Consider the following 14,656-nt stretch of genomic DNA (forward strand, 5'->3'; position numbering starts at 1 on the left):
CAACAAATGTTGGTGAGGATGTGGAGATAAAGGAATCCTCATACACTGTTGATGGGGATGCAAATATGGTGGAAAATAGTATTGGAGATCCCTCAAAAAGTTAAAAATAGAAATACCATACGATCCAATAATTCCACTACTGGGTATTTACCCAAAGAGAATAAAAACAATAATGTGTGAAAAGATATATGCACCCCTGTGTGTATGTGTGTGTGTGTGTATACATATACATACATACATAATTGAATATTACTCAGCCATGAAAAAATGAGATCTTGCCATTTATAGATGAATGAACCTAGAGGGTATTATTCTAAGTAAAATAAATTAGAGAAAAACAAATACTGTATGATTTCATTTACATGGGAAATTTTAAAAAGCAAAACAAAGAGCAGAAAAAGACCCATAAATACAAGGAAGAAATTGATGGTTGTCAGAGGAGAGGAGATGGAGGGATGGGCACAATGAGAGAAGGGAGGTGGGAAACACAGGCTTCCAGTTATAGAATGAATAAGTCATGAGGATAAAGGACACGGCATATAGAATGTAGTCCGTGGCATTGTAATAGCATTGTTTGGTGACAGGATGTAGCTACACTTGCGGTGAGCATAGCATAACCTATAGAGAAGTTGAATCACTATGCTATACATCTAAAACTAATGTAACACTGTATGTCAACTATACTTCAATAAAACTATAAAAAATTGGGGCACCTGGCTGGCTCAGCCAGTTAAGCACCCAGCTCTTGATATCTGCTCAAGTCTTGATCTCAGTGAGGTCGTGAGTTCAGGTCCTGCATTGGGCTCCATGCTGGGCTTAAAAAAAAATCAAATAAAAAGATGGTCAGTCTGCTGAGCCACCACCTAAATAAACTTCATCATGTCAGTGTCAGCCACCAGGGTTCTAACTGAAGAAAACTTGATAAAAAGCCTTTTGAGAGAAATAGTGACTGCACTGAATGGTACTAAAACTTTTGAGTCAAGAGGGAAGACAGTCTTGCCCTGGCTTTGTGGGACATACTTTGGGTTGCAAGGAGGTCACCAGGAGGCAGGAAAGACCAAAGGCTGCCCTGGGATCCAGCTGCATTATTTTTTTTTCTAGCTGCATTATTAATGAGTTGGAAGCCTTCGGGTGTAACCCTGTGCGGTTCCTCTCAAATGTTTTCTGACTCGTCTCAGGGTTTAGGAGCCAAAATTTGATGGAAAACTGAGAAAATAAAGGAGTTGTGATTTGAGGGTTCTATAAAACTACTATATAGGGAGTTTGGTAACAATTGCTTCCATATACACATTAGTTGCCCAGAACTGTACTAGACTGGGTATACAATAGAATGCAGAAGATATACATGATTCTACATCTATAATTTATGAAATTGTGATAAGTACCAGAAAAGGAAAAAAAAAAAAACTCTGAGTATGATGACAGAGAATACTAACTGGGATTATCTCATTTTGATGGAGCAACCAGTGAAAACCTCTGAGGAAGTGATATTTATTTGAAGACAGAAGGATTTTGGGAGCTGGTCATATGAAAGTAGGGCAGTGGTAGGGTAAAGAACATTCTGGCCAATGGCTGCATCTCGGGCCAAAGCCCTGAGGTGGACAGGAACTTGTCACATTTGATGAACTGAAAGGCCCATGTGAGAGGAGGAGAGTAAAAAGAGCTGCAGAGTCAGGAAGAGCCCAGATAACGAGGGGCTTGCAAGTGACACTAAACGTTTCAGAGATTTTATTCTAAATGACAATAGAAAGGCACTAAAATGTTATTTCTGTCAAGGCAGAAGGACGTGACCAAATTAACACTTGCATCAGTGACAACTGAAGGAGGGACACGGCCTCAGAGAAAGGAGGGAAAGTACGATGTTGCTGTGCTTTCCTGTGGCAGCAGCCGGCCGCTGGCACCTGCAGAGTGTCTCCAGAGGATGCAGAAGAATCTGACTTCCTACTGGAGTCCTGCTTCTGACTTCAGACTCTTCTGTGTTCAGAAACTCGGCCATCAGGTATTTGTTGAGTTTTCACCCAGTATAGACACGGTATACCACGTGTAATTCGTCAATGCTCAGTGTTGACTTTTTATCCTCTTGCCGGTCCCCAAGGAAGACTTAGCTGCTGGTTCCATCAAGCACTACTCAGGCGACCACTGAGTCACACCTGGAGCTCTGGGCCACCGTGCACCGAGTCAGCTCGCCTGCTAAAACACGGGAGGGACAGAAGGGAGAGAAGCCCCTTCTTCCTCTTCTGTTCTTTTAACCTCCATGTGGCTAACTTGCTAAAATGGGGAAAGATCATTGGAATTCTTCTACCAAAGCGTTAGGACAATTTCTGAAGGGAATTACAATGCTAAAGGGACCATCATAAAAGATAATTTGAATTTCATCTAATGAGGTAAGATACCTAAGAAATTCTAACATGTACAAGGAGTGTTCTCTGATTTGATCCTGCACTGAAATTTGCTCCCAAGCCTCACCCACATACTGTTAAATCTCTATGACAGGAAATCCTACCTCTTATCTAAAAGAACCCACCAGTTCTGAGTCTTTCTCCCTCATCCATCCTCAAGGAACTCTGGTTCCAGAGTCAGAGACGCTGCCAGCACAAGCAGGAGAGATGAGATGAGAAAGAGAGAAGTTCCTCAATTAGTTTCCCACAGTTGGGAGCTGCCAGCCTGCTGGCCCTTTGATTGATTTATTCAATGCATTTTTAGAAAAAAAGTTTGTTTATTTTTAGTCATCTCTACATGCAACGTAGGGGTCAAACTCATGACCCCGAGATCAAGAGTTGCATGCTCTAACGACTGAGGCAGCCAGGTGCCCCTACAGTGCATCTTTCGAAGGCCAATATATGTTTTCCCTCACACTCCCCCACCCAGGAATCACAGAATTAAGATCTTATTTGAAAAGATAATATCTGCTAATGAACAAGGTTCTGGTAGTACTCTCAAACTATGGCAAGTCCCTGTTATTGTTTGTTAGCGTATTTATTTCTCCACACAATTTTGCCAACATATGATATTTGGTGGCATTATCAAAGAGCAATACGGGTGTTTAAAGACTGCTCTCTGCCTCCATTTCTGTTCAGATTCTCCCCAGGATTAGAGGACACTGGATGGGTTGGGGGCAGATGTTAGGATTCTGATCCCTCCTATCATGGATTAAATCAAGACATAGGGCAGAGGGAGATGTGGAAGTATAGCAGAATTCTTACTGAAAATGCTAGAAGCTTCTGTGGGAGTTTGAGAGAGAAAAGCAGGGCGTATGTGAGCCTGAAACAGAGGAGTCCATCGGTCCACCGGCAGACTCTCTGCAGATCCTGGTTGTTGGACATTGACTTGCACTTTTTCCTGCAACTTGTCCCCACTCCACCTTCTTTTATCTTTAGTGGAAGACCATCAGTTCTGTTAAGTTTATGGATGAATTACATGTAGGAAGATTTGCTGCATTTCCAACAATAGGATAACATTTGTTAAGAGCTTCCTTTGAAGCTAGAGACTGTTTTAAGTGTATCAAATGCTTTGACTCATTTAGTGCTCACAATGCCCTATGAAATAAGTACTGTTATGATCAGGCCCATTTTTAACAAAGATTTTATTTATTGATTCATGAGAGACACAGAGAGAGAGGCAGAGACATAAGTAGTGGGAGTAGCAGGCACCCCACAGGGAACTCAATGTGGGACTTGATCCCAGAACCCCAGGATCAGGACCTGAGCCAAAGGCAGACACTCAACCACTGAGGAGAGACAGTGACCTGTCCAGTTCATATAGCTTATAAGTAGAAGAGCTGGGATTTGAACCCCAGGCAGCTTATTCAAACCCCTAAGCATCATGCAACACTTTCTTTCCTCCCCATCCTCGATATGGTGTGTTTTTTCACTTATTTAAGTCTTTGACACCTTCAGTAAAATTTTCATAGCATAAAAAATATGAATCTATACAATTTTTGTCAGAGTTATACAAAATACTTTCAAGGTAGGTTTTTTTTTTTTTGGTTGTATGTATGGTGGAATTCTTAAAGTTACACATTCTGATCCTTACTTATGAACTTTAAACTTGCCAGATTTCATAACTATGAGTAAAGCCACATGTGAGTTCGAAAGCACTTAATAACTCTGCCAACCTTGAAAAGATAGTGGGAACCTTATACAGTCATTCTGCTCTCATCTATCACACTGTCTCATGAGTGGAGAGTAGGGTGTGGGCAGAAGTGTCTGGAGAGGAGGCAGTGCCAGCTGTTGGAGTCTAACTGGAAGGAGCCCTGTGTGTCATGCTAGAGAATTTGTACTACTTCTGGTTTCAAACCTTCCAACAGGAGGCTTTAGGCAAGAAAGTGAGGTAATTGAGTTTTTTTTTTTCGGAAGCGTGATGCTTGTATCGTTTTGCACGGTGAATTGTGCTCAGGAAAGCTGGTGGGAGGGAGGGCAGTCAGGGTGCCATCGCATGATTGCAGGTGAGAGATCATAGAAGTCTAACCTAAGACAATAACAGGAAAAATAGAAATGGAGAGGGTGTGCTGAGGTGAGAAACAGGCTCGGGGAAAATCAGCAGGCTAAATGTTGCAGGAGAGAAAGAGAGGAGCTGAAGTTGTCATCAGAGAGATTGACGTCAAGCGAAACGTCAAGGTAGTATGGAGAGAGGGTGTAGGTGGACAGAAGGTGCCAGAGAAATAAATTTGGTGTTGGGTTGGCCCAGATGGAGAGCCAGAATGGCTTCAGAAATGCCAAAGCATGACGTAAATGCTATTGAAATCTGAAAATGGGGCCCTCTGGTAAAATGGAAAATAGGATTTTGTGAGAGGTTTTTTTTTTTTCTTTTTTTCAAGATTTTATTTATTTATTCATGAGAGACACACAGAGAGAGGCAGAGACATAGGCAGAGGGAGAAGCAAGTTCCCTGAAGGGTGCCTGGTTTGGGACTAGATCCCAGGATCCCGGGGTCACAACCTGAGCCAAAGGCAGATGCTCCACCACTGAGCAAGGTGCCTCCTTGTGAGAGGTTTATGTGGTTTATATGGGAGCATGATTGGAACTGCAGCCAAGCACTTAGGAGTTACTGGCATATAAATAGTAGTTGAAGCCAGAGAACAGAGTGAGATCTGTCCAGATAGAGATCCCATCTTTAGTTAAAAAACAAACACGTAAGGCAACCAGGTAAGTTTGAACATCAGATAAATGGCAAATATATTTTTTTGCAGATTTCATGTAATGTTTAGGACATAGTTATCCTAAAAATGATGTATTTATGTGAAATTCAACCTTAACTGGGCACCATGAATTATAACTGACAACCATAACACATGCTGCAAGCAAGGGCCTGCAGGGATGAGGAAGGCCATTGCCATGGCGAAGTGGCATGGGAAGGAGAGTGGGGGAGGGATGGGGATAGGTGGGTCTGCCAGCCAACAAGGGGCACCAATGCTTGCTCCATGAGGTCAGGGGCTGCCCAGCTCCAGCTGACTGGGTTTGGCTGACCTCCAGGGTATCCACTATTCTAATATTTCAAAACATAATAAAAAACATTTGTATTTTTTAATGTGGGCTATCCCAAATTTAGAAGGGAAAAAACATAGTGAGGTACAAACAAGACAGGTCTATGGTTTCCATAAGGCATATCAGCCACTGGTTTGCAACATCTGATTGAATCTCTAGAGGAGGGATGGAGCAGGTTTTGATAGCGCTTTACAGTGTTGGGGTAAACAGTGTTTGGGTGTGGGGAAAGGATGGCAGCCAGGGATCGATCCCCTCATGCAAAATATAAGATGTGGAAGCAACTCTTCTGGCTCTGACTCCATGGTCTCACCTCTTGGGGTCTGGACGCACCCTGCTGGCCCCTCTCCCTGGAGCTGGCCAGTGGACAAAGGCCATCTTTTCTTGCAGGGCCTGAGAAAAGTTAAGGCAATCCCACCAGCGGTTCAGGTAGCAGGCAGTGGCAACTGGGGCCCTACAGGCTTTCATCAGAAAATTGTGGGCGGAAACTTCCCGGGGTTTGCTCTGGGTGTCTGGTCTTGAGGCTTCTCAGCTTCAGATGCAAAGTGAGTGGGTGTCTCTTTGAGAAGCAGAAAGAGAGAAGGAAAGAGAGAACGAAAGAGAAGTGTTTCCCTTGGCTATGGAAACTCTATAAAGAGATAGCCGGGCTTTTCTTCTCTCAAGCAGTCAGAAACAGCAGTCCCAGCCTTGACACCTTTGCTGGGGGCTCGTCCGAGTGACCGGCTGCCATGCAGCATCCCTTGAATTACCCCTACCCCCAAATCTACTGGGTGGACAGCAGTGCCAACTCTCCTTGGGCCTCTCCAGGGTCAGTCCTCCCGTGTCCATCCTCTGTGCCAGGGAGGCCCGGGCAAAGGAGGCCACCGCCACCACCGCCGACACTACCACCACCACCACCACCACCACCACCACCACCACCACCACCGCTGCCTCCACTGCCACTGCCACCTCTGAAGACGAGGAGGGACCACAACACAGGCCTGTGTCTCCTTGTGATGTTTTTCATGGTTCTGGTGGCCCTGGTCGGATTGGGGCTGGGGATGTTTCAGCTCTTCCATCTACAGAAGGAGCTGGCTGAACTCCGAGAGGTAAGCTAGTGTGTGGATCGTTGTACCCTGGAGACACGGGTGTAGACAGCTCTGCTACAATGGAGCCTGGAGGGATGCTGAGGTCCAGAGGGAGCGTGGTCTCACTTGCCAAGTATTTTTTAGTCCTTTTTTTCCTGTCTTAGAAATGGTTCATTCTAGTTGTTCTAGTCAACCATCAGAAAAATAGAAGCTCAAGTGAATGAAAGGAATATTTGCTATCTTATAGAGGATCAGGGCTAAAATAGGACTGGCAGTTACAGTTCTTCCTTTCTCAGTTGGCAAGGCAGCCTGCTGAACTCTTACCTAGAGGTTAGTGATTCAAGAAAAAACAAAGAGGAACTTGGAGTCTTGCTTAGAAGTGAATTTGTTTAAATGACCAAAGTAACTTTCCTTGCAAATGCTTTAAAATATTATAACTGTTCCAAATCCTAAAACTGAGGCATGGTGAGACAAAATTGCATGGCCAAGCTCTGAGTTAGGAAAGGTTCTGAGGTATTGAGATTCCCTTCTCAGGTTTATTCACTTTATTTGACAATTTTGCATTTTTAAGCTTAAAGAACTTCATAATCATTATACATCTTTTTTTCTCTCTCTTTTGCTAGTCTACCAGCGAAAGGCATGTAGCACCATCTTTGGAGAAGCAAATAGGTGAGTCCTTTTATGCGTGTACATTGAGTTTCTAAAGATAGTCCTCATTGCTCAACCATGTTGGTTGCACGTGTTGAACTCCATCCCATTCTTGGACACATGTATACTACAAAAGGAATCTTGGCTAATTCTGAATCTCTGGTCATTTTGGTTCCTTGAGCCACTCTAAAATATGAAGCGAATTTAATCATTCAAAATCAGTATAACTGAGTGCTGAATACAATTTGAAATAATTTCCTTTCAACTTTGGAAAGAGACAATACAGTTGCAACAGGCTTGTCCCATTCCTCAGGCTTCCTGGCTTCCATGAAAGGGCAGTGGCTGTAACTCCCAGGGAGATGGGGGAGGAGGAGACAGAGACAGATGTTTCTGGGAAAAGTTATCTCCTTTTTAAACTCTTTAAGAGATTACTCAAGAGTCAAACTTTATTCAAAAATTTTTTCTAGGATATAATTATTTATTTACTTAGCAGAGAAGGGTCAAGAGAGAGGGGGAGAGAGATTTTTTTTAAAAGATTTTATTTATTTCAGAGAGTACAAGGAAGAGAGAAAGAGAGAGAGAGCCAAGGGAGAGGGACAAGCAGGCCCCCCCTTGAGCAGGGAGCCTGATTTGGGGCTGGATCCCAGTACCCTGGGATCATGACCTGTGCCAAAGGTAAACACTTAATCAACAAGTCACCCAGGTGACCTGAGAGAGAGAATCTTAAGCAGGCTCCACGCCCAGTGCAGAGCCCAATTCAGGGCTTGATCTCATGACCCTGAGATCATGACTTGAAGCCAAAATCAAGAATCGGATGCTTAACTGACTGAGCCACCCAGTTGTCCCATTTAGGCTTTTAAAAAGTATGCAATTAATTATCCACTTTAAGGTTGTTCTTTTGCACTCCCTGGCAGTCTTGGGGGAAGACCTTGGCCATTTCTCAAAGGCTAGTCCAGCTTCCTCCCCAAAGGCAATCATGAGTTACCTTCAATAATAAAAGAAAGTTCTTTGTATGAGGTTCAGGACAAGAAAGAAGATGAAAAATTGGACACTAACCTTGTGTGAAGTTTCAGAACATAGTTTGCAAACTGTGGACAGGTAGATTTAGGATGCTCTGGTTCATTAAACTAAGATCACCGAACTTTGGATTTGGTAAGAGTTGGAAGGGAACTTGGAGCAAATCTCACTTTTCAGAAGAGAAACAGAACTCCAGACAGATTAGGGGATATGCCCCCAAACCACTGGTGTGGAACTAGGGCCAGAAGGAACAAAGGCTCCTGGTGCTTTGTCACCTACAGGGCTTTCCAGTATATAGACTGGTGCCCTATGAAATAGGGAAACTTCCATCTGTCCTTGATGGCCATGAAATGCGAAATAAAGATGAAAAGCAAGAAACCTCTACAAAGACAATAGATATATCTTGTTCCTAGAAATTGGGAAGAGAATAAAAGACAGCACTGGCGGCCATCCAATGAGGGAAGCCTGTTCCAATTTCTCTTATTGCCTATTGTAGCTGACCCAAGTCACCCTACTGCTCCGGAATGTAAGCTCTGAAGGATTCATCCCTTGGATGCTCTGTCTCTAGTTCTAGGTCCAAGTCCCTCAATGTTGGAGAGTCCAGATATATTCAAGCACAGTAGAAATATTTGTTAGAAAAATAAAACTTTTGGAGGATTTCTAAAATGAAATGGCCTCGAAAATCAGTGGAATGTAGCTGGTGAAACAGGTTCCTAATTACTCATCTTTCACCCACTCTGGGATCATTTTAGTGATGATAGTCAAGTGAACAGATGAGTCAAATCTACCTATTCCAGTAAGCAAGTACCTTCTTTAGATCAGCCCAGATGGACCAGAGACTGGGTGCATTACCCCCTAGAAATCAAATTAGCAACTTTATTAACAGAAGAGATGCAAATTAAAACAAGGCTATCCATTTTCATTCATCCCATTAGCACAGATAAAAAAAAGCAGACTGGCAAAAATATGAGGGAAAAATTTTGCTTCAGTATTCCTTGACAGCCAGGGAACATGCAAATTGCTATACCTTTTCTGAAGAGCAATTGGAAAAATGTACCCACGAAAGGTTTCAGTGTTAATTTACCATGCAATCTCCTCACTAAGAATTTATCTTAATAAAATAATAGAGATATACCCCAAAACTAATAGATAAGGATGTTCATCATTTCCTTATAAGGCTATTTATAATAAACAAGTCAGAAGAAACTTAAATACCCCTTACCAGGAGATTAAATACATCATGGTATGTTTGGATGGCATTGTATGTAGCAGCTGCAATCCATGTAGTTACATTTAAGGCCATGAAGTTTGTGCATTCTTTATTGTGAGATAAAAAGACAAGTTATAAAACAGTATGCTTAACTTAAATTCCCTATGTAAGTGCATGTGTATAATTTTATATTTTTAGTAAAGAACTAGAAGGATTTATACTTCAACATATTAACAGCAATTTTCTTTGGGATATACTATTATTATAGATTATTTAAACATACTTATTGGCTCCTTTTTCATTTTCCTTTTTTTCCACAGTTAACTCATTAAGTCTTTTATTCATTCACGAATATTCTTGGAATTCTTCTTATGTGCCAGGCTGGATGCTGGGTGTTGGTAATGACTGAGAACCAGGGAGGAGAGACAAGGGTCCTGCTGTTACAGAGCTTCTAGCAGGCAGGAAAGGGTAAACAAAAGCAAGCAAGCAGACAACAATTTCAAATTATACTAAGGGCAACGTAAAATAGAGTGGTCTGGAAAGTCCCCTCTAAAGAGGTGTCATGTGTGTGCCTGCCTGTGTGGGGATGGGGTGGGGTGGGAGGGTAGGGAAAAAACATTCCAGCAGTGAGAATGTCATGTGCAAAGACCCTGGGGGCAGGAAACATTCACCACCGAAGTGTAGGATCTAGTTCCAGTTTCTTTCTGCTCTTGCCTAGCAGGTATTTCTACTGAATAACCCTCTATGAGAATAACACTGTGCAAGGCTCTGCGAGGGATATAAAGATACGCAAGCTGTGGTTCTCTGTTCCATTTCCTGTCAGTACATGGCTGAATGCCAAACTAGTTGCACAGATGGTTTGTGGTATAGGAATGTAGAGGAGACTCAGTTTTGCCTTTCCTGTTCGCTAACACCTCATTCATGGTGGGTGGTCTTGTGGGGCTAGAGAGGTCATGATTGCTCAGGTTATGTTCTCAGCCGATTAGGGCGTTCTCACGCCACGGGTGAGCTTTACAGGCTAATCGCAAGGAGCTTGATGTGGATGAAGGCCTTTCTATGAATCTTTCTCGAATGTCTTAGCTGAATTCATTAGCTAAGTGGTAGCTCTGTTTGGTTAAGAGATTTGAAGTCAAAGAAATAATGTCTACTTTGTGAACTATTGTTTGTTTTAACTCCTCCATTTTAACTTAGTAAGCATTTACTGGTCACATGCCCTGTGTTAGACACTGAGGCTGGAGTACTCTGGTGGATTAAACATATAGTAGGAAACCTGCCATTTATTTGGGGGCGGGGGGTGGATAAGACAAGTTATACAGTTACCACAGAAATGGGGAGTCAGAACCAAGAAGAGAGGTGAAGACAAAGTGATTCTAGGTTTCAAAGGAGAGAAAAATCATATTCGATTAAAAAGGCCTGTGAGGGTTTCCCCAAGAAAGAGGTATTGCAGGTTTGTTCAGGTTACATCAGAACTCATGTTGTGGGGGCGCCTGGGTGGCTCAGTAAGTTAAGTGTCTGCCTTTGGCTCAGGTCATGGTCCCAGGATCCTGGGATTAGGCCCCATGTCTCAGTGGGGAGTCTGTTTCTCTCTCTCCTCCCCACTCATGCTCTGTTGCTATCTCTGTCTCTCTCAAGTAAATAAATAAAACCTTTACGAAAAAGAAAAGAAAAGAAAGAAAAAAAAGAACTCGTGTTGTGCAGCCTTGGTCAATGTGAGCAAGCTCAGGAGATAAAGCTGGACTAATAGGCAGAGATGATGTCTAGGGAAACTGTTACAAAATTATAGGTTCAGTGAGGGGCTATTCAAGGCATTTGATATCTGAGGATGGTTAATTTGGGCAGACCGTCGAATACCACGGAGGCAAAGAGCTAGTGGCCAGGAGCTGAAATCATAGTCTTCTTTGGCCTCTGCTCTGCCGAGTCCTAAAGGCAGCAGAACTGGAGTAGAGAAAAAAACCCTAATTTAGAGCCAGAAGACCTGAGAGTCTGTCCTATACTGACATTTGGTTGCTGGGTCTTCTTGGAAAAATCACTCAACTTCTAAGCTCATTTAGCTGTCTATAAGGTGGGACGAATATCTCCACTTCAAAGTGTTGTGGCAAGTTCAAATACAGTAACTGATATGATAGCTCTTTATAAATCAAACTTATTGGTTTATTGTAACACAGTTTTTGCATATGTCTATCTCTATTTGGTTTATTTTTTACCTCTTCATTTCTGAAATACAGATTTCTGTGAATTCTATAGTTTGGACTTGAATGATTAGTATATGTTAGACTATTGTCATTTATGTTTTTAAAAAAATCACTTTTATTTAAATGACCTGTTCGGAGTCCCAACAAAAGAATAGTTGGCATCTCATTTTTATATTTATCTTTCATCTCTCTATGATACAGGTCAACCCAATCCACCTTCTGAAAAAAGGGAGCTGAGGAAAGTGGCCCATTTAACAGGTCTGTATCTGGAAGGTACATGGGGCTTGGGAAAGCGTTTGACAGAAAGAATAGCTGGTTGGGTACTGTGCTCTGAGGGAGTTGTTACTTTCCAGGGACAGCATTTGACACCGAAGAATAGTCCCATCTTTCTAGTCAAGTCAGCCTCATACTCATATTGAGCCCCTACTAGTCTAGGCCATGTTCTAAATTGGCAAAATGGAGCTAATTATAACATGATTCCTGCCCATGTGGAGCTTGCTCTTTTCAATCACTCCAAAGATGCTTAGGGGATTTGGGGCATGGGTTCACAAGGTGAGATCTGGGAAGATAGGGAGTGATGAATTATTTTAGTCAGGGCTTTTCTGGTGTTCTGGAAGAGCTTCACTCTGCTTTGTGCAAGAGTAGAAACAGAAGTGAGAAAAAGGGCCCTGTCCCGGCATTGGTGGACTTCCTGCATGTGGTCACATAGCGGAGTGAAGTGATTTGATAGCAATGTGGTGTGGGCATTCCCAGGGTACAGTCCATTAATATTTGAAAGATGGATACGTCACAGGAAGGGGTATGTCACTGTCTCTAGAATTATTAAAGTAGAGGCTGTAGAATCATCCAGTTTGGATCACCAGATATTTATTGAACACGTGTTGTGTGCCACGCCTTGGGGGCATGTAGATTAATCATACATGATTGTCCATACAATCATACATGGTCCCTGCTTTCAAGAAACTTAAAATATAATAGGGAAATACAGGTACATAAGTGATAATTTTAGTACTGGAGTGTGTTCTCTGCTTAAGGTATGAATATATTGCTGTAGGGACATAAAAGAAAGGGGATTTTAGCCCAAAGTGGGGGAACTGAAGTCTCCTTAGTATAAATGAGGAGCTGGGCCAGATGATCCCTAAGGATTCTTCCTAACTTTAAAATTTCAGAGTTCCTTAGGTTTGGCTTTTTTCCTCATGGAAGGACCTTGAAACCTAGAAGTTTTGTTGTTAGTTCTGAAGATCATAGACTCTTTGTTCCAGAGAGTTAAAATAATCTCAGTAATGTCTCACTGTAATTGATTAGCATCTATATTATTATCCCAGTTGTGTAGATGATAAAATCAAGGCAAACAATTTGATAGAGGTGTTGCAGGAATTCAGTGATGGATTGAGTCTGACCTGTTGGCCAGTTCTATGTGGGTTATGTCACTTTGGTTATTTGCTCAAGGAAAGGCCCACAGTTTTGCTTTGGAAGCTTCATTTGTTGGGTGCATGAGCATTCCTGGCTGAAAGCTCCTCTCTGATTTGATTTCAGGCAAGCCCAACTCAAGATCCATCCCTCTGGAATGGGAAGACACATACGGAATTGCCCTTGTCTCTGGGGTGAAGTATAAGAAGGGTGGCCTTGTGATCAATGATACTGGGTTGTACTTTGTGTATTCCAAAGTGTACTTCAGGGGTCAGTCCTGCAACAACAAGCCCCTGAACCACAAGGTCTATATGAGGAACTCTAAATATCCCCAGGACCTGATGCTGATGGAGGGGAAGATCATGAACTACTGCACTACAGGCCAGATGTGGGCTCGTAGCAGCTACTTGGGGGCAGTATTCAATCTCACCAGTGCTGACCATTTGTATGTCAATGTATCTGAACTATCTCTGGTCAGTTTTGAAGAATCTAAGACATTTTTTGGCTTATATAAGCTCTAAGAAAAGCACTTTGGGATTCTCTCCATATGGTTCCTTGTTACAAGCACTGAGAACATGGTCTTGAATGAGAGTCTTCTTAAGCTCACTTGAGGTCAAGTGAGAAGACATGATCCAGGAGTATCTTAAGACCATAGGGTTCAGCAGGTTTACAGTTCCTCAGCTCACCTAAGGTCCATGAACCAGACAGGAAGAGGAACATGACTGAAGAACATGAGACTCTGGGCTACCATATGAAGATGCAGAAGCAGGAAGAAGTAGCTACTAGAGTGTTCTACTCTCATTTTAAGTGTCCAAAAGCATTTTGACACATTGAAAAGGACACCTGTTAACTCACCTCTTGGGGTGGGTCTACTATCTACCTCAGGGGAGGATTTTTGATATATGGATGTGACATGAGTGTATAAGGGATGGAAAAAGAGGAGTAGGCTTGTGTGATAAGCTAAAGAAACCAGAAGGCCAGTGTCCCATTGGCAGCACCTTTACTTCTAAACGCATAGCCTGAACCACCAGGTGATGCTAACACAGAAGCAAAGGGAATCTTTTGTGAAGTTATCCCATTCCCCACACAGCATGTATATTTCCAGTGCAATTTTGGTGTGTGTGTGTGTGTATGTGTGTGTGTGTGTGTGTGTGTGTATCACATGCATTTGACTAGAAGAGTTATGTAAGAAGAGATAATGTGGAAATTGTGAAGGATATGTTAGGAAATCATGGGTTGCATTTAGTGGTAGATTTTTGAATACTTCTTGGCAACCAACTCAGCTGTCCTCAAAATAGCCCTCAAGACTCTTTGATTGTCAGGTGTTGATGCTATTTTCCTATAATCAGTATTTATATGCATTTTGTGTATTTTAATAAAAAGAATACATGTAATAAAAATTATATTTTAGAATACAGATCAATATTATGAATGTACCTTTTGGAAATCACTAAAATTTGGACTTCTTTTCTTTATTAATTCTTTCCTCCATGGCTTCATTACTCATTTTGACTTAAGGCCATGTTAAGAACTCACTGGTGTGAGAACTATGAAGCAAATCTATCGTTGCCAGATACCCCTCTCCCCAGTCTTTTTCCATTATCCAGAGTTTTCATTACCTATAAATTTGCC

At 42.2% G+C, this 14,656-nt stretch overlaps 1 protein-coding gene across 1 annotated transcript; it reads left to right on the forward strand.

Annotated features, from left to right (window-relative positions):
- The first annotated feature begins 5,884 nt into the window (after positions 1 to 5,884).
- Positions 5,885 to 14,437, forward strand: FASLG (Fas ligand). Its single transcript, XM_072828483.1, has 4 exons — positions 5,885 to 6,568; positions 7,171 to 7,216; positions 11,816 to 11,872; positions 13,151 to 14,437. Exons 1-4 carry the CDS (start codon positions 6,209 to 6,211, stop codon positions 13,543 to 13,545), a joined length of 858 nt encoding a protein of 285 aa, XP_072684584.1. The 5' UTR covers positions 5,885 to 6,208; the 3' UTR covers positions 13,546 to 14,437.
- The last annotated feature ends 219 nt before the right edge of the window (positions 14,438 to 14,656 follow it).

Source organism: Canis lupus, chromosome 6 (assembly GCF_048164855.1).
Source record: "Canis lupus baileyi chromosome 6, mCanLup2.hap1, whole genome shotgun sequence".
Classification (NCBI taxonomy): domain Eukaryota; kingdom Metazoa; phylum Chordata; class Mammalia; order Carnivora; family Canidae; genus Canis; species Canis lupus.

Bases quoted from the DNA above. Each gene is read 5' to 3' on its own strand.
- FASLG (XM_072828483.1), top strand. From the start codon at position 6,209: ATGCAGCATCCCTTGAATTACCCCTACCCCCAAATCTACTGGGTGGAC. The intron at 7,217-11,815 runs GTGAGTCCTTTT...TCTATGATACAG, and splicing joins ATCTTTGGAGAAGCAAATAG to GTCAACCCAATCCACCTTCT. The intron at 11,873-13,150 runs GTCTGTATCTGG...ATTTGATTTCAG, and splicing joins GAAAGTGGCCCATTTAACAG to GCAAGCCCAACTCAAGATCC.